This window comes from Coregonus lavaretus, assembly GCF_964263955.1.
Source record: "Coregonus lavaretus genome assembly, chromosome: 4".
NCBI lineage: Eukaryota > Metazoa > Chordata > Actinopteri > Salmoniformes > Salmonidae > Coregonus > Coregonus lavaretus.
The window spans coordinates 39,204,037-39,227,859 of record NC_139991.1 but is presented as its reverse complement, the minus strand read 5'-3'; the positions used below and the strand labels follow the sequence as shown (position 1 = coordinate 39,227,859).

Below are 23,823 nucleotides of genomic sequence, written 5' to 3'. Positions count from 1 at the left end.
TTTAAAAGAAGTGCTTTATAAATAAACAAGAGAGCATGTTGCTCTCGCCTCACAGATAGAGGCCCAACCCACATGTTGATATAGGAAACAGTGATGAGTTTTGTAACTATCACCCGTGATAAACCTGAGTGCACAATGGTAAATAGCATCCAGTGGTTTTAATGTGTTTGCCGATGCATGCATATAGATAATATCACCATAATCTAAAACGGATATAAAAGTAGCCTGCACTATTTGTTTTCTATTTACGGAGGACAGACAAGCCCTGTTTCTGTAAAGGAACCCTATGTTGAATTTAAGCTTTTTTCCCAATTCAGTAACATGTTTTTTAAAAGAAAGCCTATCATCTAACCATACCCCTAAGTATTTATATGCAGAGACCTGTTTGATTTGAGTACCATCCAAGCTAGTGATTACAAAAGTGTTTCTAATTGAGAGTTTAGACCTAGAAAAAAACATGACATTTGTTTTCTTCGCGTTTAAAACAAGTTTAAGCTGTAAAAGAGACCCCTGTAGTATCCTAAAATCAGACTCCAACTGCATTAAAGCTTGGTCCGCTGTTGGAGCAATAGAGTACATCACTGTGTCATCTGCATATACATGGAATTTACAATATCTGACATCATCACCAATGTTGTTTATATAAAGTGAGAACAATAGTGGGCCAATTATTGAACCCTGAGGGACCCCTTTAAGTAACTAAGGGGTCAGACTTGACCCCGTCGACCATGACGGCCTGAGTTCTATCTTTAAGATAGTCATAAAACCATCGACAGGCATCAGTGCCCAGTCCTATAGATGACAGCTTACTCAAAAGGATAGCATGGTCTACAGTGTCAAAAGTTTTTGACAAATCTACAAACAACGCAGCACAGTGCTTTCTATCATCTAAGGCATTTGCAATATCATTTACAACAAGCATAGTGGCCGATGTGGTACTGTTTTTAGATCTAAAACCAGATTGATTGGTGCTAAAAATACTGTTAACAGAAAGAAAAGATTGTAACTGTTTGTTGACTATAGATTCTAGGATCTTTGCCAGACAAGGGAGCCTAGAGATGGGTCGATAGTTATCCAAATCACTACCGTCACCTCCCTTATGTAATGGCAGAACAAAAGCTGCTTTCCACACCTTAGGGATATTTCCTGTGCTTAATGTTAGATAAAAAATGTGTGTCACTGAACCAGCAATGATAGGTGCAGCACACTTAAGTACGGGTCTAAATTGTCAGCGCCTAAGGATTTCTTAGTATCAATGGCACACAGGGCAGCTAGAACCACTGCTTCAGTTATTTTCTGGAAACTAAAAACAGGGTTACCATTTTTCAGAGTAACGGTTGAAAAGCAAGACGAAAAATCAACTAACTGGCCAGTACCACAATAGGCACTTTTCTTTTCAAATAAAAAACCAGCAGAGATGAAATGCTTATTAAAAGCATCACAAATATCATTTTTTTCACTTAGAATACAGGAGTCTGAGATAATTTGCTTAGGAAGAGAAACAGCAGAATTCCCCCATTTCAGTGAATTAACGGTTTTCCAGAATTTTGCAGGATCTCCTGCAGAATCTGTCATAGCATTAAGGAAATAATTGGATTTTGCCTTTTTGACAGCTGCAGTACATTTATTTCTCAATAGCCTAAAAAACAGCCAATCAGCTGGAGTACCTGTTTTCCTCACCAAGGCCCAGGCCCAATTATTTTGCAGAAAAAGACCTGACAATTCAGGAGAGAACCAAGAACTGGTTCGGTTTCTTACTCTGTGATTCTTAAACGGGGCATGTTTATCAGACATAGAGGTAACAATAGAAGAGAAAAAAGCAAGGGCTAAAACCGGGTCCAGAAAGCAGCAAGTGGATAAAAGCTCAGAGTGATATAAGTCAAGGGTAAAAGCTTGCTGTGAGAAATGTTTATAATTTCTCTTAGAGATTATACAGGGATCAGAGTGTTTCAGCCTGGTATCTCTAATACAAGCAATAGAGCAGTGGTCACTGATATCATTTGAAAAAAAAAAAAAAAAACACTGGCTGTGTATTTATGGGGGGGGGGGGGGGGGGGGGGGGGGGTCTTTGTTAGAATAATGTCTAGTAGAGTAGATTTGACTGGATTCTTAAAGTTGGGACGGGTTGGTTTAGTTGGGACGGGTTGGTTTAGTTATCAGCTGAGTTAGATTTAGCTCAGTACAAATATCTTTTAATTTATCGGATACTGGTGAAAGCCAATCCAGGTTAAAATCTCTCAAAATCAGTAATTCAGAGTTTGCATAATTAGACAGTATATCAGATAATTTGCATAGAGTACAAGAGGAGCTGAGGGGGGGCAATATACCCCTGCTAGAGTTAAATGAGCATTATTACCAAGTACCACATTTAAAACTAGACATTCATATTGCTTTGGGACAGAGGTTGATATGGACACAAACATTTAAGCAGCATTTTACATAAATCGCGATACCACCACCTCTACCAACTATCAGCTCTATAAATATTGTACCTAATCAACTGAACATCTGAATCAGGCACAGAATCACACAGCCACGATTACAATCAGATACAATCAGTACGTCAACATTTGATTGTGAGACCAACATTTCAATAAAGTCAAATTTTTGGATCAGGTTTCTAGCATTCAAAAGGAATTATTCCAATGCCATTGCTACGGGAATTCATATCAGATGGAGTATCCAAGGTAGCACCTGAAGCTGCACTGATTGAGCAATAAACAATTTGAGCTATTGACAGAACTCAATTTTATGGGGACAAGATTACTACTAACAATACCTCTCTGCATGTAAGTAGTATTCGCAATACGGTGATTGGACAATAATCTAGGAATTGCAGAAAGGTTGTTAGCTGAAGTTTGTTCCATATTTGCAATTGAGGGACTAATTAATGAAACTGGGAGAGGAGCATTGAACATAGTCTGATAGGGTAGCGTACAATCCCAAAAGTCAACCCCCGAAAATACACAACGTCAGGTATCAAAGGCTCTACATGAGGCAAGAGTAAGAGACATGTTGGTGGAGAGGACGCTGGAGCCATACCTGTTAAGATGTAAATTGTCCCGAAGAAATAGACCTGGTCGGTCTGTAAAAGCTGCAAAGTTATCCACAAAAGGAATTCCCATCGTGCAGCAGTATCCCTTAAGCCAGGTGTTTAATTGGCGTATACGACTAAAAACCATATCCGTGTAGCGTGGGGATGGAAAAGGACCGGAAACAACACACTGCTTCCCAGAAGCGTATTTATCAAGGTTTTAAAATCGTCTCAATTTCTCTGACTGCTGGAGTTTAATGTCATTTGACCCAACATGGACAATGACAGTTGAAGCGGCAGAGTGCTTGCTAATAAGTAGCGGTAGCATGGAATTTAGGTCAGGGATTCTAGCGCCAGGGTAGCAGAAAGTCTCAGCTTTCCGGATTGAAACGTTTCGGACCATGGGTGAACCCACCACGAGAATGGAAGGAGTACAGATGGGTTTATTGGGTAAATGACGGGGCCTCTCCCGGGTGATCTGCCTCCTAGCAGGTTGAGGGGGGCTAGCAGCTGAGACTGACGACCTAGCGGTAGGCAAGGAGCGCAGATGAGTGTGCTTGGGCACTTCCACCTGAGAGTGAGACGGCAGCAGTAGAGATGTAGCGGAGGGACCCTGTACAGTATGATTGGAATGCACTTCCAGTTTCTTCCAGGACCTTGAATCTCCTCCCCAATTGTAGCACTTCCGAAACATTTGATGGATTCCGTTTCCTGGAGTGCTTCACTCCCCGGACAGCAATCCAGAAATCCTGAGGCGGAGCAGAAGAGGTGGAACAGACCGGGCCCTTCGGTTTAGCTCCTAGCCTGGGCCATGGCTCATTTAAGGGAACCGAATGGAGTTTCTCTGTTACAGGCTCCCCAGAAGTGGAGGTGCCGGGCCAGGGGCAGGTGACGTCGTCGATTGTGGAGGTGGTTTGTGCAACCATGGAGTCCAGGAGTTCTTCATCCTCCTTGATCTGGCGCAAGACAGATACTCTCCCCTCCAGCTCAGCGACTCTCTGGCTCAGGTACTGGCAGGTGGTACATCCAGGGGTGAGCGAAGACATGAGAGACATCCAACTTTCAGCTTGCTCCTCTCTGTAGGTCGTCTCGTCTTTGTTGGTAACCAGGAATCTGGGACACAAACTTGCGGTCCCAGCCGTAAAGGCTGACCGCGTCGCGGAATCAGTAGCAATACAAACTTTAGCTATGTTTAAAAACGATTTCATAAAAACAGGCAGTACACAGTTCTGTGTAGCTTCTACCCCCAAGACATGACTCTTGAACAGCTGATCAAATGGTCACCCGGAATTTTTGCATTGTCCCCCCCACCCCACCTGCCTCTTTTACAGTGGTCCTACTCTCTTTTTATTATCTGTAAACAGTCACTCTACCTACATTTACATATTACCTTAACTAACCTGTGCCCCCGCACATTGACCCCCTTGGCATTTTTCCTATTTTGTTGCCTTACAACCTGGAATTAAAATGGATTTTTTGGGGGTTGGTATCATTTGATTTACACAACATGCCTACCACTTTGAAGCTGCAAAATATTTTTTGGTGTGAAACAAACAAGAAATAAGACAAAAAAATAATAAACTTGAGCGGGCGTACATTTGCCCACTGACAAAGACATTATCAGTCTATAATTGTAATAGTAGGTTTATTTGAAATGTGAGAGACAGAATAACAACGAAAAAATCCAGAAAAACGCATGTCAAAAATGTTATAAATTGTTTTGCATTTTAAGGAGGGAAATAAGTATTTGACCCCCTCTCAATCAGAAAGATTTCTGGCTCCCAGGTGTCTTTTATTCAGGTAACGAGCTGAGATTAGGAGCACACTCTTAAAGGGAGTGCTCCTAATCTCAGTTTGTTACCTGTATAAAAAGACACCTGTCCACAGAAGCAATCAATCAATCAGATTCCAAACTCTCCACCATGGCCAAGACCAAAGAGCTCTCCAAGGATGTCAGGGACAAAATTGTAGACCTACAAAAGGCTGGAATGGGCTACAAGACCATCGCCAAGCAGCTTGGTGAGAAGGTGACAACAGTTGGTGCGATTATTCGCAAATGGAAGAAACACAAAATAACTGTCAATCTCCCTAGGCCTGGGGCTCCTTGCAAGATCTCACCTCATGGAGTTGCAATGATCATGACAACGGTGAGGAATCAGCCCAGAACTACAGGGGAGGATCTTGTCAATGATCTCAAGGCAGCTGGGAGCATAGTCACCAAGAAAACAATTGGTAACACACTACGCCGTAAAGGACTGAAATCCTGCAGCGCCCGCAAGGTCCTCCTGCTCAAGAAAGCACATATACATGCCCGTCTGAAGTTTGCCAATGAACATCTGAATGATTCAGAGGAGAACTGGGTGAAAGTGTTGTTGTCAGATGAGACCAAAATGGAGCTCTTTGGCATCAACTCAACTTGCCGTGTTTGGAGGAGGAGGAATGCTGCCTATGACCCCAAGAACACCATCAAACATGGAGGTGGAAACATTATGCTTTGGGGTGTTTTTCTGCTAAGGGGACAGGACAACTTCACTGCATCAAAGGGACCATGGACGGGGCCATGTACCGTCAAATCTTGGGTGAGAACCTCCTTCCCTCAGCCAGGGCATTGAAAATGGGTCGTGGATGGGTATTCCAGCATGACAATGACCCAACACACACAGCCAAGGCAACAAAGGAGTGGCTCAAGAAGAAGCACATTAAGGTCCTGTAGTGGCCTAGCCAGTCTCCAGACCTTAATCCCATAGAAAATATGTGGAGGTAGCTGAAGGTTCGAGTTGCCAAACATCAGGCTCGAAACCTTAATGACTTGGAGAAGATCTGCAAAGAGGAGTGGGACAAAATCCCTTCTGAGATGTGTGCAAACCTGGTGGCCATCTACAAGAAACATCTGACCTCTGTGATTGCCAACAAGGGTTAATACTTTGTAGAGTCACCTTTTGCAGTAATTACAGCCGCAAGTCTCTTGGGGAATGTCTTTATAAGCTTGGCACATCTAGCCACTGGGATTTTTGCCCATTCTTCAAGGCAAAACTGCTCCTTGAAGTTGGATGGGTTCCGCTGGTGTCATACCACAGATTCTCAATTGGATTGACGTCTGGGCTTTGACTAGGCCATTCCAAGACATTTAAAAATGTTTCCCCTTACACCACTGGAGTGTTGCTTTAGCAGTATGCTTAGGGTCATTGTCCTGCTGGAAGGTGAACCTCCGTCCCAGTCTCAAATCTCTGGTTTCCCTCAAGAATGTCCCTGTATTTAGCGCCATCCATCATTCCTTAAATTCTTTAAATTCTGACCAGTTTCCCAGTCCCTGCCAATGAAAAACATCCCCACAGCATGACATGTAGCTAGCTAAACAATGAACCGGCATTATCCCAACTCATACTACTACCACCAATACAAACATCGTCATAACTGTAGTATGAATCTGCAGGTTGCTAAAGCTAACAAACTAGGTTCAATGTTATGTAGCTAACATTAGGCTATAACTAGCAATGCAAATTTCTGATTCGAATAATATTACTACACAGATCATACATGTAACATTAGCTAGGGAGCCAGCAAGCTAACGTTTGCAAGCTAACTAACAGTACTTTTTAACTTGCAATAAAAACGACTGACAAAATCAGAAACGTATATCTGAAAATATAGCTAGACTCTCACACGTATACATGGATCAATGTTTCACGGCAGACTGGAACCATTTAACTCAGGTTTGTTTGTAGCTACATCTTGTTTGGCCAGCGTTGTGTCAAGTCACTCCGGTTCACACTGACCATGGCGTGTGCAGAAAGTAGCCCATCACTTTTCCCAACTGATCTGTCGATAGCGCGTGCAAAATTCAGGGCTTCAATGTTTTTGAGAAAAGTAGAAAAACTTTTGTAGTTCTTGATGGCTAACGTTATATATCTTTCAAAAATGGCGGGGTAGAAAGGACACATACTGAACAGCTCACGTTATAGACAGAAGCTTGCTACATGGCAGACCAATCCAAACTCATATCCCGGCATGTCCAGCCCCTCCATTATCTCAGCCAATCATGGCTAGCGGGAAGGTTCCTGTCTTTTTCCATGGCAAAACCAACTAGGCTAGCAATTTAACAAGTTTGTTATTAAGGCACATGAAAGTTTACGTTCCAGAAGGCATTTCTGCCAAAAAATGCATTTTGATTTAAAAAATATTATGTTTACATTCAAATGCCGCTCCTGTGAAGTAGTGACGTGCGACATACACCTTGTCTCCTGAAACAAGTCATATATATATATATATATATATATACATACACACACACACACATTAGGGGTGTAACGATTCGTTTTAACAACGATTCGATTTGTATCACGATTCGTGGTTGTCGATACGATTCAAGGACGATATTGGTTCATTTAGAACGATACGATCCGAAACGATTCAGTGACTTGAAATCGATTCAGTAACCTTTTAGCCAAAAATTCAACCAGTGTGACTGAAATAAATACCTGGATACTGGACAGTGCAGGTGAAGTTTCCTAGATTCCTGTTTCTTGTAAGGACCGCAATGGTGGCTTGATAATTTCTCGCTCGTCGGCTTCTCCTCTGTCGTCCGCCATGCTATGTTTTGTTGTCTTTGCGCCGCTGCTGGCGCGGGGCGATGACGTCACGGATAGGCAGACTGAATCGAGTAATGTTTAAAGCCTTTATCGTTAAAAGTGCTAAGAAAAAACATCCATATAAAGTCAGATGTGCTTAAATCCAATGGGTTATTTCCTAGTATCGATACAATCGATTTATTACATTTTAAAACGATGTTAGATTGATATATGTTGTCCAAAAGGCCAACTCGCCGAGCACAGATCGATGTAGTTGGATCATAGGAATATAAATCGATACATCGATGTAGTAGATGGATCGTTACACCCCTAATATATATATATATATATATATATATATATATATATATATATATATATATATATGATTATTTGTAGCAGTGTGTTTGTCTACAAGGTTGAAGAAAGAAGCAGTTCCTTTTTAAATATATTTTAAAAGTTCTTGGCTGCTCTACACACTACCACAATAAGCGTAATATCTATCTACTCTGAACAAAAATATAAACACAAAATGTAAAGTGTGGGTTCCATGTTTCATTATTTATTTCTTTCTTACATTTTAGTCATTTAGCAGACGCTCTTATCCAGAGCGACTTACAGGTGAGCGCATAAATTCCCCCCCCCCCCTCATACTGGCCCCCCGTGTGAATCGAACCCACAACCCTGGCGTTGCAAGCGCCATGCTCTACCAACTGAGCTACAACTGAGCTACATGAGCCTAAATAAAAGATCCCAGAAATGTTCCATACGCACAAATAGGTTATTTCTCAAATTGTGCACACATTCGTTTACATCCCTGTTAGTGAGCATTTCTTCTTTGCCAAAATAATCCATTCACCTGACAGGTGTGGCATAACAAGAAGCTGATTAAAGAGCATGATCATTACACAGGTGCACTTTGTGCAGGGGACAACAGGCCACTAAAATGTGCAGTTGTGTCACAAGTTTGAGGGACTGGAATGTCCACCAGAGCTGTTGCCAGATAATTTAAATGTTAATTTCTCTATCATGAACCGCCTACAATGTCATTTTAGAGAATTTGACAGTTTGTCCAACCGGCCTCACAACCGCAGAGCACATGTATAGAGTTGTGTGGGCTAGCGGTTTGCGGATGTCAACTTTGTGAACAGAGTGCCCCATGGTGGCGGTGGGGTTATGGTATGGGCAAGCATCAAATCAAATACACATATTTAGCAGATGTTATTGTGGGTTTAGCGAAATGCTTATGTTCCTAGCTCCAACAGTGCAGTAGTATCTTACAATTCACAACTATACACACAAATCTAAGAGTAAAAGTATGGAATTAAGAAATATATAAATATTAGGACGAGCAATGTCAGCGTGATATTGACTAAAATACAGTAGAATACAGTATATACACATATGAAACGAGTAAAGCAGTTATGTAAACATTATTAAAGTGACCAGTGATTAAATGCCTATGTACAGTTGAAGTTGGAAGTTTACATAAACCTTAGCCACATACATTTAACCTCAGTTTTTCACAATTACTGACATTTAATCCTAGTAAAAATTCCCTGTTTTAGGTCAGTTAGGATCACCACTTTATTTTAAGAATGTGAAACGTCAGAATAATAGTAGAGAGAATGATTTATTTCAGCTTTTATTTCTTTAAATCACATTCCCAGTGGGTCAGAAGTTTACATACACTCAATTAGTAATTGGTAGCATTGCCTTTAAATTGTTTAACTTGGGTCAAACGTTTTGGGTAGCCATCCACAAGCTTCCCACAATAAGTTGAGTGAATTTTGGCCCATTCCTCCTGACACAGCTGGTGTAACTGAGTCAGGTTTGTAGGCCTCCTTGCTCGCACACGTCTTTTCAGTTCTGACCACACATTTTCTACAGGATTGAGGTCAGGGCTTTGTGATGGCCATTCCAATACCTTGACTATGTTGTCCTTAAGCCATTTTGACAACTTTGGAAGTATGCTTTGGGTCATTGTCCATTTGGAAGACCCATTTGCGACCAAGCTTTAACTTCCTGACTGATGTCTTGAGATGTTGCTTCAATATATCCACAATTTTCCTTCCTCATGATGCCATCTATTTTGTGAAGTGCACCAGTCCTTCCTGCAGCAAAGTACCCCCACAGCATGATGCTGCCACCCCCGTGCTTCAAGGTTGGGATGGTGTTCTTTGGCTTGCAAGCATCCACCCTTTTCCACCAAACATAACGATTGTCATTATGGACAAACAGTTCTATTTTTATTTAATCAGACCAGAGGACATTTCTCCAAAAGGTACAATCTTTCTCCCCATGTGCAGTTGCAAACCGTAGTATGGCTTTTTTATGGCGGTTTTGGAGCAGTGGCTTCTTCCTTGCTGAGCGGCCTTTCAGGTTATGTCGATATAGGACTCGTTTTACTGGGGATATAGATACTTTTGTACATGTTTCCTCCAGCATCTTCACAAGGTCCTTTCCTGTTGTTCTTTTCGCACCAAAGTACGTTCATCTCTAGGAGACAGAACGCGTCTCCTTCCTGAGCTGTATGACGGCTGCGTGGTCCCATGGTGTTTATACTTGCGTACTATTGTTTGTACAGATTAACGTGGTACCTTCAGGCGTTTGGAAATTGCTCCAAAGGATGAACCAGACTTGTGGAGGTCTACAATTTCTTTTTCTGAGGTCTTGGCTGATTTCTTTGGATTCTCCCATGATGTCAAGCAAAGAGGCACTGAGTTTGAAGGTAGGCCTTGAAATACATCCACAGGTACACCTCCAATTGACTAAAATGATGTCAATTAGCCTATCAGAAGCTTCTAAAGCCATGACATCATTTTCTGGAATTTTTCAAGCTGTTTAAAAGGCACAGTTAACTTATAGATAGAGCCGTGCTCCCTCTGCTGTTTCCTGAAGTCCACGATCAGCTCCTTCGTTTTGTTGACGTTGAGGGAGAAGTTATTTTCCTTGCACCACTCCGCCAGGGCCATAAACTCCTCCCTGTAGGCTATCAAGCCTACTACGGTTGTGTCGTCTGCAAACTTGATGATTGAGTTGGAGGCGTGCGTGGCTACGCAGTCATGGGTGAACAGGGAGTACAGGAGGGGGCTGAGCATGCACCCTTGTGGGGCCCCTGTGTTGAGGATCAGCGAGGTGGAGGTGCTGTTTCCTACCTTCACCACCTGGGGGAGGTCCGTCAGGAAGTCCAGGACCCAGGGCCCTGAGCTTAATGATGAGCTTGGAGGGTACTATGGTGTTGAAGGCTGAGCTATAGTCAAGGGACAGCATTCTGATGTAGGTATTCTTCTTGTTCAGATGGGATAGGGCAGTGTGCAGTGTGATGGCGATTGCATCGTCTGTGGATCTATTGGGGCGGTAAGCAAATTGAAGTGGGTCTAGGGTGTCAGGTAAGATAGAGATGATATGATCCTTAACTATCCTCTCAAAGCACTTAATGATGAGAAAAGTGAGTGCTACGGGGCGATAGTCATTTAGTTCAGATACCTTTGCTTTCCTGGGTACATGAACAATTATTGACATCTTGAAGCAAGTGGGGACAGCAGACTGGTATAGAGAGAGATTTAATATGTCTGTAAACACTCCAGCATGCTCTGAGGACGCGGCTAGGGATGCCGTCGCAGCCTTGCGAGGGTTAACACGCTTTAATATCTTACTCACGTCAGCCACGGAGAACGAGAGCCCACAGTTCTTGGGAGCGGGCCGTGCCGGTGGCACTGTGTTATCATCAAAGCGGGCGAAGATGTTTAACTTGTCCGGGAGCAAGCTGTCGGTGTCTGCGACGTGGATGGTTTTCCCTTTGTAATCTGTGATTGTCTGTATACCCTGCCACATACGTCATGTCTGAGTCGTTGAATTGCAACGCCACTGTCTCTGTACTGACGTTTTGCCTGTTTGATTGCCTTACGGAGGGAATAACTGCACTGTTTGTATTTGACCACAGTCACCTTGCCATGGTTAAATGCGGTGGTTCGCGCTTTCAGTTTTGTGCGAATGCTGCCATCTATCCACACTTTCTGGTTTGGTTAGGTTTTAATAGTCACAGTTGGAACAACATCCCCTATACACTTCCTGATGAACTCAGTCACTGTGTCCGTGTATACGTCAATGTTAATAGCAGACGCTACCCGGAACATATCCAAGTCCGCATGATCAAAGCAATCTTGAAGCATGGATTCCGATTGGTCAGACCAGCGTTGAATAGACATTAGCATTACATTTTTAGTCATTTAGCAGATGCTCTTATCCAGAGCGACTTACAGTTAGTGAGTGCATACATTTTCATACTGGCCCCACGTGGGAATCGAACCCACAACCCCTGGCGTTACAAGCGCCATGCTCTACCAACTGAGCTACACGGGGGGCTCCCAGACCTGTTTGAGTTTCTGCATATAGGAAGGGAGGAGCAAAATGGGAGTCGTGATCTGATTTGCCGAAGGGAGTGTGGGAGGGCCTTGCAGGCCTCCCCGGAAGTGGGAGCAGCAGTGGTTGAGCGTTTTTCCAGCGCAAGTATTACAGTGTTGATAGAACGACGGTATCGTTTTCCTCAAATTTGCTCTGTTAAAATCCCCAGCTACAATGAGGCCTCAGGATAAGTGGTTTCCAGTTTTCACAAATGCTAGTGTAGTTCCTTGAGGGCCGTCGTGGTATCGGCTTGAGGGGGAATATACAATTCTCTTCGGAGGTAATATGGTCGGCATATGATTGTGAGGTATTCTAGGTTGGGTGAACAAAATGACTTGGAGGGAGCTGAAAGTCTGTATTGCCCAGCAACAGCCCCGAAACCTGAAGGATCTGGAGAAGGTCTGTATGGAGGTGTGGGCCAAAATCCCTGCTGCAGTGTGTGCAAACCTGGTCAAGACCTACAGGAAACGTATGATCTCTGTAATTGCAAACAAAGGTTTCTGTACCAAATATTAAGTTGTGCTTTTCTGATGTATCAAATAGTTATGTCATGCAATAAAATGCAAATTAATTACTTAAAAATCATACAATGTGATTTTCTGGATTTTTGTTTTAGATTCCGTCTCTCACAGTTGAAGTGTACCTACAGTGAGGGAAAAAAGTATTTGATCCCCTGCTGATTTTGTACGTTTGCCCACTGACAAAGAAATGATCAGTCTATAATTTTAATGGTAGGTTTATTTGAAAAGTGAGAGACAGAATAACAACAAGTATTACCTACAATAGGAATACTTTTTTCCCCTCACTGTATGATACAAATTACAGACCTCTACATGCTTTGTAAGTAGGAAAACCTGCAAAATCGGCAGTGTATCAAATACTTGTTCTCCCCACTGTATGTGCATGGAATGATGAGCAAGGCATTGAAGATATTCGATCACATCCTGTTACCAAAAATAAAACTGTGCATGCCCAAAGACGTTCCATAAGGTTTAACCCGGTGGTTTAAGCCAGATGTTGTAAGTATAGACCCAGTGTGTCTTAATATATTTTAGAAAAAGACCAAAATACAAGACCAAAATACAGATAAAGCGATAGAAACATTCTAATACAAGGGGTGATGCTCTCATCCCATGCCCAGAGTATTGTGTCATCTCACCGGCTCTCTGTTTGGAATTCTTGGATTTGGTTCCCTCCATGAGAAAAGGGAAGATCCTGCTGGCAGGGTAGACCTTACACAGCATGCCCATGATAGCACGCACGTCCTTCCTAACCACGTCCTTAGACTCACCCACCTGAGGGGGGACACAGAGCAAACAAATAAGTAAACCCTCAGGAGGGCTAGAGTTATAGACCAGTCAGGGCAGTTCAACTGCAATCTGGGACTGTTTCCATCCCTCCTACTGTAGGTAATACTTGTCAGATTAGAGTTGATTAACTTGAAAAAAAATTTGGTGGGGGTGAATCAGATGGCCCCTGTGCACATGGTGTGTCCCCAGAGAAGTGCGGGACGAGACGCTCGTGCCACTGCAACCAGCGCCCCGACAGAGTGCAACTCATCACTCTCACACCCCACCACAGCTAATTACATGTTGCTAGCGAATAAACAACTCCTTATTATCGTATATAACAAATCTATACCCAGGCCAGCATAGTAGAGCTCAGCTCGGAGTGAAAAAGGTATCAGTGAAACACAGGTCGAGTCTCAAACGCCACCCTATTCCCCATGTGGTGCACTACTTTTGACCAGGGCCCATAGTGCTCTGGTGAAAGTGGTGCACTATATAGGTATTGGATGTCATTTGGGACGTAGCCTTGATCCCCCAGTGACAGACCTTGAGGACGAGGTAGGGGATGAAAGAGGTGGCCTCCTGTTCACTCAGGTGGTAGTTGTGCTTGCTGAGGCTGAGGAAAAGGAGCTTCAGATACTCCAGGGCCTTCATCAGCACGCTGGTGTTTGTGTCGAAGAAGCGCAACGTGTACCACTTCAGGACCAGGTCCAGGCAGGCCACCGTTGCCTCGTGTTCCTCCTCCAGACACTAGCCAAGGGATGATGGGAGGAGAGAGAAGGGGAGAGGGTGAACTTTATTCATTCATACATGTAGGATTGCTACCGAATTAAAGGTAGGGTCACCATGATGTTTATACTGGTTATTTCCTACTATTCATCAAGTACTATGGAAATCATGTGTGGCTCAGTTGGTAGAGCATGGCACTTGCACCAGGGTGGTGGGTTCGATTCCCACAGGGGACCAGTATGAAAAGGTACGCTCTCACTACTGTAAGTCGCTTTGGATAAAAGTTCCTGCTAAATGGCATATTTTAGTATTAAAAGGGCTAGCTATGGGATTTTGCTTTTATTGCAAGAGAAGTCCGTCTCACCTCGTACACATCATCGAGTACGGTTACATGCACACAATAATGCAATTGTGGATAGTCAGATTAAAACGTTTACATGCTTTGCAAAAATAAAGATTTCCCTAATATTCCTTCTTACATGGACACATCTGAAATCAGGCTACCTAGCCAATCAAAATAAACGTTCTACCCCATGTCTGATTCTGAGTTTGGACATAAAGTTTATGTGAAAACTACTTCTAAAACGTATACATTCAGTTTTCTGAACTCACTTCACTCGTGCTAAAGAGGGAGGCTCGCTCGGCTGGTGCTAGCATACGTGCAGATCAAATACACAGCTGGAACGCCGTTTAAGGTGTTTACATGTCCTAATAATTTTAACGATTGCTCAGAAAACAAGGTTTTTAATCGGCGTATGCTTACTTTGATTCTGACCTTACGCTGATTAAGATAAGCAGAGTAATGTGTTTACGTGACTATTGCATAATCTACCTACTGCCATAAATTTTATATCAAATTATTACTGTGCATTAGGGCTGGGATGTATCCAGATTTTCATACCGTTTCTGTACCATACCGGGGTATACAGTATTATCGGAAGTGCGCACAAGGGGTGCCATTTCAAAAAAATAATTTTAGAAAACGCACAAACAATTTAGGCAAAGGGATCTTGATCCTGGAAGGGATTCGATGTCTAGTCTGGGTACCAGTCTTTTTAGCTAACATTCCACTCCATGTCATTGCCAAAGAGACTGGCCTTTCAGCAATCTCAACGTTCAATATGCAGCTGGATTTACTGCGGAGTTGCTTGTTGGTAATAACATTAATATTGGAAAGAACAACATTATCCATATCCATGACATGTGGAGCCACGAAAATAGAATTCCAATTATAACAAAGTCAAAAATAAACATTTAGCTAGGCAAGTCGTATTTTGAGGCTTAAAATCAAAGCAAAGAGTTTTTGTGGCTGGATTTGCAGTATGTATTTAGTTTGGGAATTTACACGAGCCAGCTATTTTTGACAGACTGGACAAACAAACAAAAAACTTGCATAGCAACCGGATATCAACATGTTCTATGGAGAGAGAAAAAGTGAGCGTTCCAATATTTTGATAATCGTTGTGATTGGAGGATAGCGGTGAGGATTATCGAATCAGGATCAACTCCGAGCTCATTAATGATAGAATGTTCATATTTGAAGATGGCAGAAAGGCCAGTCTCTTTGACAATGAGAAGGAGTAGAAAGTTAGCTAAAGAGACTGGTGCTCAGGCTAGAATGTCTCTGCTGTAACCAAGAAGCTTGATCTTGACATCTAGCCACTTAGCTAGCAAGTTAGCAAACCAAATGCAAAGCTGGAGCCCTGAGCTGGATGCAATTTGACACACTTGCGGTCTTACAGTTATACTTACTTCATAGTTATTAGCAGTGGCGGTGCACTACGTTTTTAAATGTTATATTGAAAATTATACCGTTGGCATTTCGAAATACACTACATCACCAAAAGTATGTGGACACCTGCTGGTCGAACATCTCATTCCAAAATCATAGGCATTAATATGGAGTTGGTCCTCCCTTTGCTGCTATAACAGCCTCCACTCTTCTGGGAAGGTCTTCCACTAGATGTTGGGACATTGCTGTGGGGACTTGCTTCCATTCAGCCACAAGGGAATTAGTGAGGTCGGGCAATGATGTTGGGCGATTAGGCCTGTTTCGCAGTCGGCGTTCCAATTCATCCCAAAGGTGTTCGATAGGGTTGACGTCACGGCTCGGTGCAGGAGAGTCAAGTTCTTCCACACCGATCTCGAAAACAACATTTCAGTATGGACCTCGCTTTGTGCACAGGGGCATTGTCAAGCAGAAACAGGAAAGGGCCTTACCCAAACTGTTGCCACAAAGATGGAAGTACAGAATCGTCTAGAATGTCAATGTATGCTGTAGCGTTAAGATTTACCTTCACTGGAACTAAGGGGCCTAGCCCAAACCATGTAAAACAGCCCCAGACCATTATTCCTCCTCCACCAAACTTTACAGTTGGCACTATGCATTCAGGCAGGTAGCGTTCTCCTGACATCCGCCAAACCCAGATTTGTCCGTTGGACAGCCAGATGGTTTAGCGTGATTCCTCACTCCAGAAAACGCATTTCCACTGCTCCAGAGTCCAATGGCGGCGAACTTTACACCACTCCAGCCAACACTTGGGATTGCACATGGTTATCTTAGGCTTGTGTGCAGCTGCTTGGCATTGGAAACCCATTTCATGAAGCTCCTGACGAACAGTTCTTGTGCTGACGTTGCTTCCAGAGGCAGTTTGGAACTCGGTATTAAGTGTTACAACCGAGGACAGACGATTTTACGCGCTTCAGCACTCGGCGGTCCCGTTCTTTGAGCTTGTGTGGCCTACCACTTCGCGGAAGAAATTTGACGAACTGACTTGTTGGAAAGGTGGCATACTATGACGGTGCCACGTTGATATTCACTGAGCTCTTCAGTATTGGCCATTCTACTGCCAATGTTTGTCTATGGAGATTGCATGGCTGTGTGCTCGATTTTATATACCTGTCAGCAACGAGTGTGACTGAAATAGCCAAATCCACTAATTTGAAGGGGTGTCCATATACTTTTGTATATATAGTGTACCCCGGTATACGGTATATCGCCCAAGCCTACTGTGCATGTAATTGTACTCATTGATTGATTTATCGTGATGCTGGAGTAAGTCTGTGTTTTGGTGGTGGTGTGTGTGGGGGGGGTGAGTCAGATGGCCCATGTGCACATTGGTGTGTCCCCAGAGAGGTACGGGACACATGTGCCACTGCAACCAGCCCGCTGACTGAGGGTGCAACTCATCCCTCACCAATTCACTACATCTGGGTCAGTATGTAGCTTACCTGTTATGGCGGTGAAAGCTCCGAGTTAGTGCTGGAAGTCTATGTATGCGTAGGATCTCACCTCTATCATGGAGTTGATGGCTTTGATGTGGTGCTGAAAGTCGTGGGAGAAGAGTTCCTCCTGAAGCCACTTGGCCACACAGGGAGCCATCTGAACTTTAAGCTGCTCCACATACTCATCGCGAGGAGACCCAAAGTTCCACTTTAGCACCTACAACACACAGGGGATACATTTAACTCAAACAGTGTTTACTCAACAAGCAAAAGTGAACTACACTTCCGAATCTGCACCACCAAGCACTTTTGCCCATAGATGTGCACACACTAGGGCTGACCCCATTTAGTTGGTACCCAGATTTATTTTGGGGGAGCGTCGCAAATATATTATTTTTGGGGAGGGTTTTGCACACGAGACACCCATCTGAGTTACGCCTTATTAGCGGACTGACTAATCCATTGCAGAGGACGAAGGGATGGCACAGTCCATCACTAAGACATATGTGCTATTGAAATTGTATATGGTTATATTATGTAAGAACAGTGGTGCAAAACTAATAAAAGGTATATTATTTTATAAATTGTGTTTTCAGAATTGTATGTTTACTATACTGAACAAAAATAAAACAACAATTAAGATTTTACGGAGTTACAGTTCATATAAGGAAATCAGTCAATTTAAATAAATTCATTAGGCTCTAATCTATGGATTTCACGACTGGGAATACAGATATGCATCTGTTGGTCACAAACAACGGGCCTCACAATGGACCTCAGGATCTCGTCACAATATCTCTGCATTCAAATTGCAATTGTGTTAGCTGACAGTAGCTTATGCCTGCCTATAACATAACCCCACCGCCACCATGGGGCACTCTGTTCACAACGGTGACATCAGAAAACCGCTCGCCCACACGACGCCATACACGTGGCCTGCGTTTGTGAGGCCGGTTGGACGCACTACTAAATTCTCTAAAACGACGTTGGAAGTGGCTTAAATTAACATTAAATCCACTGGCAACAGCTCTGGTGGACATTCCTGCAGTCAGCATGCCAACTGCATTCTCCATCAAAACTTGAGACATCTGTGGCATTGTGTTGTGACCAAACTGCAGCCTTTTATTGTCCCCAGCACAAGGTGCACCTGTGTAATGATCATGCTGTTTAATCAGCTTCTTGATATGCCACACCTGTCAGGTGGATGGATTATCTTGGCAAAGGAGGAATGCTCAATAACAGGGATGTAAACAAATTTGTTAAAAAAAATTGAGAAATAAGCTCTCAGCGATATGATGTAGATGCAGAAAGCAAACGGCATAGTGGGCACGATGCTCAACTTCTCTGCTGTTTTGGTGCCCTGGCTAACCAAGCTGTAACAGCGTGATACTGTGAGTGACTGTGTGAGAGTCATGCATCTCGCTCATCTCAATATCTGTGGCGCTGCTCGTGGCAACGTCCTTTCGCTGAGTCGCTGAATTTTTTGTTTGCAGACGGCACACACACACACACAAGCCTAATTGTAGCCTAAGACATACCTATCGGTACATACGGTAGCTACTTATTAGGCCTACTTAAGACAAAATGTATAAAAGTCTGCAGTACAGCAGCATTTCATTGTTGTAAAGGATTACGTCAAATAAAATGGAATGCAAACAGCGGTTTGCATACAATAGTTCGATAACGAATATGACAAACCACTTGAACAGTAAGTTTGCCTACTTTGTTATTCTTCTGGTTATCTTAATCTTTGGCTCCCGAGTTATTTGTGGGCCTTAATTATTTCATCAAACAGCATCAGACAAGCTCAGTACATATAGTTTATTATAAAAAAAACACATAGGGTGTGTCTATGGACAAATATGTAAAAAAAATTCCACCAATCGATTGGTTGAGGACTAGCCCTATTGCACACACACACACCTTCAAGCTCTTCTCGTCTTTGACACGTAGATCCTTGCCATTGGGCACCAGGGTGAAGATGGGACCAGACTTGTCCTCCTCTTCTTTGCCCTTACCCAAGGGCTTCTTCCCAGCAACAGCCTGGAGAGAGGTGGGGGATATAGGTTCAAAGGAGCATCAAAGCAGAGCGATGGAGGAATGGAAATTGACCCTTATCAAATGAATGAGGGAATGGGGGGGGGGGGGGGGGTAGATGAGAACAGTGACCAATTAGGCAAGAATGCACCAGATAAGCACCGTTGTGAGTCACCTCTAACGCCGTGTGCCTGGAAAAAGAGATGGGTGAGAGTGGTGTAGACTTGGACCATAGGTAGTTCCTAGAGAAGAAACACAGCTAAGCCCAATTTTTACACCTCAATTTGTGTGCAATTCCGTTAAAAGAAAACACTGTGCGTGTCATCAACTGGAAAAGAAACGTGCATGTCATCCACAGTAGCAGATAGTCCGAGTCCCCTTCCAAGTGCATTCCCTTTCAGGCAGAGCCACCTGCTGTTTACGGTTCTTTCCCCTGGCTGAGCCTTTGGCTTGACTGGCACTAGGCTCCTTGTCCAGACTGGTGTTAATGCCCCCGTTGGAGCTCCTGCTGCTTAGGCTGGAGTCAGCTCCTGAGACCTCCACTAGCCACACAAAACACCAGGGTCGTGTTCATTTGGCATGAAACGGAACAAAACTGATAGACGGAGGGAGCACCTGTACTTGTAGTTCAACAAACGCTTGCTTTCAGTTGGTTTTGCTACAGCATGCCCTAATAAACAGTCCATTTGAATCACACGGATTGTAAAGAAACTCCCTCCATTCTGGATGACCACAGTCTTAAGTGACTGATTCATCAAAGAAAAGTTACATTGTTCTGAATTCACCTGTAGACGATTAATAATTGTATCTGTGATCAATATAAAACGAGCACACTGCCTAGGTGGCCGTCATCAAAGGGAGAATTAAAGTGAAACTTTGGCATGTTCTAGCACCATGATCCAACTATCTGAGCCATGCGGTACAGTACATGTAACACAAATATGGATATTGGTGAAGCTCTTAAAATGGTGAAGCTCCTATTGAGATGCAGGAAAACACGAGAACAGCTTTGACTCACTCACCTTTCCTTTGGCCGGTAGTGCCCCTGGTTTGGCTTTCTTTGGGTCGGCGACTGCAGAGTCTTCAATGGGAGCCTTGGTTTTGCTCAGAGCTGAAGGGAATCGACGGAGAGAAACATGGATTTTAAGAACACAGGCTTTTCGTACAAAAATATGGCATGTTTGTTAGAGATGCCTATGGGTCAGGAGACAAGTTGAGTTGGTTTGCTTTTAGTGTTAGCGATGCTAGCTATATTTGAGGTCAGGATTGAAGAAATGAAAGCTAATCAATTTCTACTTATTGCTCAGGGATGGCCAACATCAATGCTCGAGGGACACATCAGGACTTAGTAATTCAACTGTACGGCAGCATTAAAAAAATTAACAATCACATAATCCACCGCGGCCGCATTTCGTCCACCTGTTGGCCCTCCCTGGACTATATAATGCCTTTAGTAGTGCTGTATGTGAACCCACCTGCAAGGGCTTTGGCTGGGGGGACGCTGGCAACAGGCTTGGTGGGGGCAGCTTTAGCAGGACCAGCTGATTTAGCAGGCATCACAGCCCTGGCCTTGTCCAGCATGGCAACCACCTGGTCCTTAGAGGCAGGCTAGACAAGAATTATATTATCAATTAACTTCAAGACAGTATTTATTGCAAGCATATTGGGAGTGGATTAAAAGATACAGGTAATGGCCAAAATAAAGGAAACACCAACATAAAGTGTCTTGAAAGGGTGTTGTGCCACCATGAACCACCAGAACAGCTTCAATGTGCCTTGGCATAGATTCTACAAGTGTCATTCTCGATGAGAAATTCCATAATTTGGTGTTTTGTTGATGGAAAACACTGTTTTAGGGCTGGGCGATATAGCCTAAAAATCTTAATAAAAAAACAATATATACATCTCGATTTTGTAAAAATGTTTCCTAAATAAGCGTTGTACAATTAAAGGTCAAATACACTGCATTTCAAACAGACAGCAATAATCTAATGCATTCATGGCTTGTGAAGTTATACCTAGGTTAAATATAAGCCTTCTACAACCATAAGACCCCCTAATCATTTAATTATTTTATCAAAATAGTTTACTTTGCTTTTTTTGTTGTTGCAATAAAATCACTGATCTGGCTTTCAAGTCAGTCTATACAAATGCAATTTCTTTGTTAAAAATGTAACTAGAACCATGCATAATGCACATTCACTAATAATGACTAACTTCTTATTGCAGGCATTAGGCTATAGAAATTAACACAGATCTAAACAACCTCTCAAGCACACGTGCTAGTGATTAGCCAGCTAATCTTTATATTTAAAGTTTAGCCAACTTGGATCTATTTGCTAGCCAACAAGGTTGAACAGTTGAATTGTTATGAACACAACCTTCTGTCTCCAACTGTTTGAAAGCATATTAGCCTTTCCACTTGTTCAGATGTTGAAATCAAGTGGCCTACCTTATTTCTCAGAATGAGAACGAGATGACAATTCCTTATATAATTGTGTTTTATGCTTATTGCACATTTATAAAAACTGACTAGACAGCTAGTATAACAGTCTTTCGCTAAAATGCTGCTAGCGGTACCTGGTACCACAATGCAGCACGCGACAAACTGAGCATTCATTTTCAGGAATCAATGTTAATTGATACTATCTTTTTAGTAGTGTCTGCTCTGCGCGCAATTTGAGAAGTTGAGACATAAAAAGGGTATCGTCTGAAAAGTTAACTTCTCTATTACAGTAAAATAATGTCTCAATGTGTTTGTGTCCATATTGCCGATTCTGTTGGACCAAACCTCAAATGCAAATTGCGAGTTGAAACCACTTGCCAGAGAGGAACTTTGTTGGCGTGAGAGACAAGGGGAGGGGCTTGGGGTGTGTGTGTAAACCATAGAGGAAGAGGCATATGTCCAAAATAAGGCCAATGCGTTTCTATGGGCTTATTTTGGACCTAAGCTTGTCGCCTGCCTTTCCGTTTTTGGGACAACAATTCCCATTGTTAGGGCGGAGACGTACATCTCGTCATTATATACAGATCTCTGGTGTAAATGGGGAAGGTACACACAGCACAGAGAAGTGAAGGAGACGAGACCAAAAATACAACTAGAACAAGCGGACAAACGCTCATAAAAACAAAAAATAACAAAACCTTGATTCTTGCAATACAGGCATTTGGAATATCTCGTAAAAACAATTCAAAATATCTCCCAGCCCTATGCCGTTTCAGGTGCCACTCCAGAATCTCCCATAAGTGTTCAATTGGGTTGAGATCTGGTGACAGACTGCCATGGCATATGGTTTACATCATTTTCATGCTCATCAAACCATTCAGTGAGCACTCGTGCCCTGTGGATGGGGGCATTTTCATCCTGGAAGAGACCACTCCCATCAGCACAGGAAATGATTCACCATAGGTTGAAGATGATCACTCACAATAGCTGTGTATTTATTGGCGTTTACCTTGCCCTCTAAGGGGTTGAGTGGACCTAAACCATGCCAGGAAAATGCACAGTAGATTAAAAACAAGGTATGCACAGTAGCTCTCCTTAGTCCCCTACCTTCAGTTTGCCTGTGGCCTTGTTCATCTTGTCGAAGCCCAGGTGCATCATGAAGACAGGCAGGGCATCCTGGGCTCGCTTCCTTACGTCAACGTTGCGGTCCTCCAGGCAGCCGAACAGGGGGGGTACACACAGCATGAGGTCGGAGGGCACTGAGCGCATGGTGGGCAGATGCACTGCCAGCCAGCCAAGCACCTAGGGAGGGACGAGCGGGAGATTGAACCAGGTGTCACCAAAGCCATAAAATTAGAGTTTGGCCAATTTTTATAACAGACTATTTTAGAGGGCGCCTCTGACCATTCCCTTTGAGATGACCTGCAGCAAATAAGAAATACAGGGCCACAAATGTAACAGTTATATTGATATCCTGATAATGTGTATCTAAGTCTAATCACAAACCCTATCCATAACAACCCCCCTCCCCACACACACCTCCTGTCTGAGGAAAGGGTTCTCCCTCTTTAGCTCTTCAGACAGCTCTTCTCCCTCCAGCCACTCCTTCATACCAGTCTGCTCCACCCAGGAGTTCAGGGTGGCCATGGCTGCAGCACGCACGGTGTTCTGGGGAAAGACAGTGAGAAGTGTGTGGGTTTGACCATACGTTTGTGCGCATTTCAGTCTGTGATAGAGAGAAGGGGTGTTTGTGACGTGTGTGTACCTTAATATCCCCCAGCACAGTGATGACTGGTATGCCCAGGGTCTTGACATGCTGTTTGAGGGACGGGCCCATGGCAGTGGCCATCTGCTGCATGATCGACAGGGTCTGCTGGACCTGAAACAGAGAGACACATACGAGGTGATCACATATACAGTCATGGCCAAAATTGTTGGCACCCCTGAAATTTTTCCAGAAAATGAAGTATTTCTCACAGAAAAGTATTGAAATTACACATGTTTTGCTATGCACATGTTTATTTCCTTTGTGTGTATTGGAATAACACAAAAAAAACAGGAAAAAAGCAAATTTGACATAATTTCACA

At 43.2% G+C, this 23,823-nt stretch overlaps 1 protein-coding gene across 1 annotated transcript in view; it reads right to left on the bottom strand.

The window, feature by feature from the left end:
• The window catches only part of LOC311127282 (cytoskeleton-associated protein 5-like), a 94,880-nt gene that overhangs the window by 27,619 nt on the left and 43,438 nt on the right, over positions 1–23,823 (bottom strand). The window contains exons 22-30 of the mRNA XM_084159089.1: positions 23,501–23,614; positions 23,275–23,403; positions 22,843–23,037; positions 20,765–20,897; positions 20,312–20,400; positions 19,176–19,295; positions 17,320–17,469; positions 13,845–14,048; positions 13,169–13,304 (exon numbers count right to left, since the gene is read on the bottom strand). Of these exons, the coding sequence (XP_084015215.1) occupies positions 13,169–13,304; positions 13,845–14,048; positions 17,320–17,469; positions 19,176–19,295; positions 20,312–20,400; positions 20,765–20,897; positions 22,843–23,037; positions 23,275–23,403; positions 23,501–23,614 (1,270 nt within the window). The remainder of the gene's footprint in view (positions 1–13,168; positions 13,305–13,844; positions 14,049–17,319; positions 17,470–19,175; positions 19,296–20,311; positions 20,401–20,764; positions 20,898–22,842; positions 23,038–23,274; positions 23,404–23,500; positions 23,615–23,823) is intronic.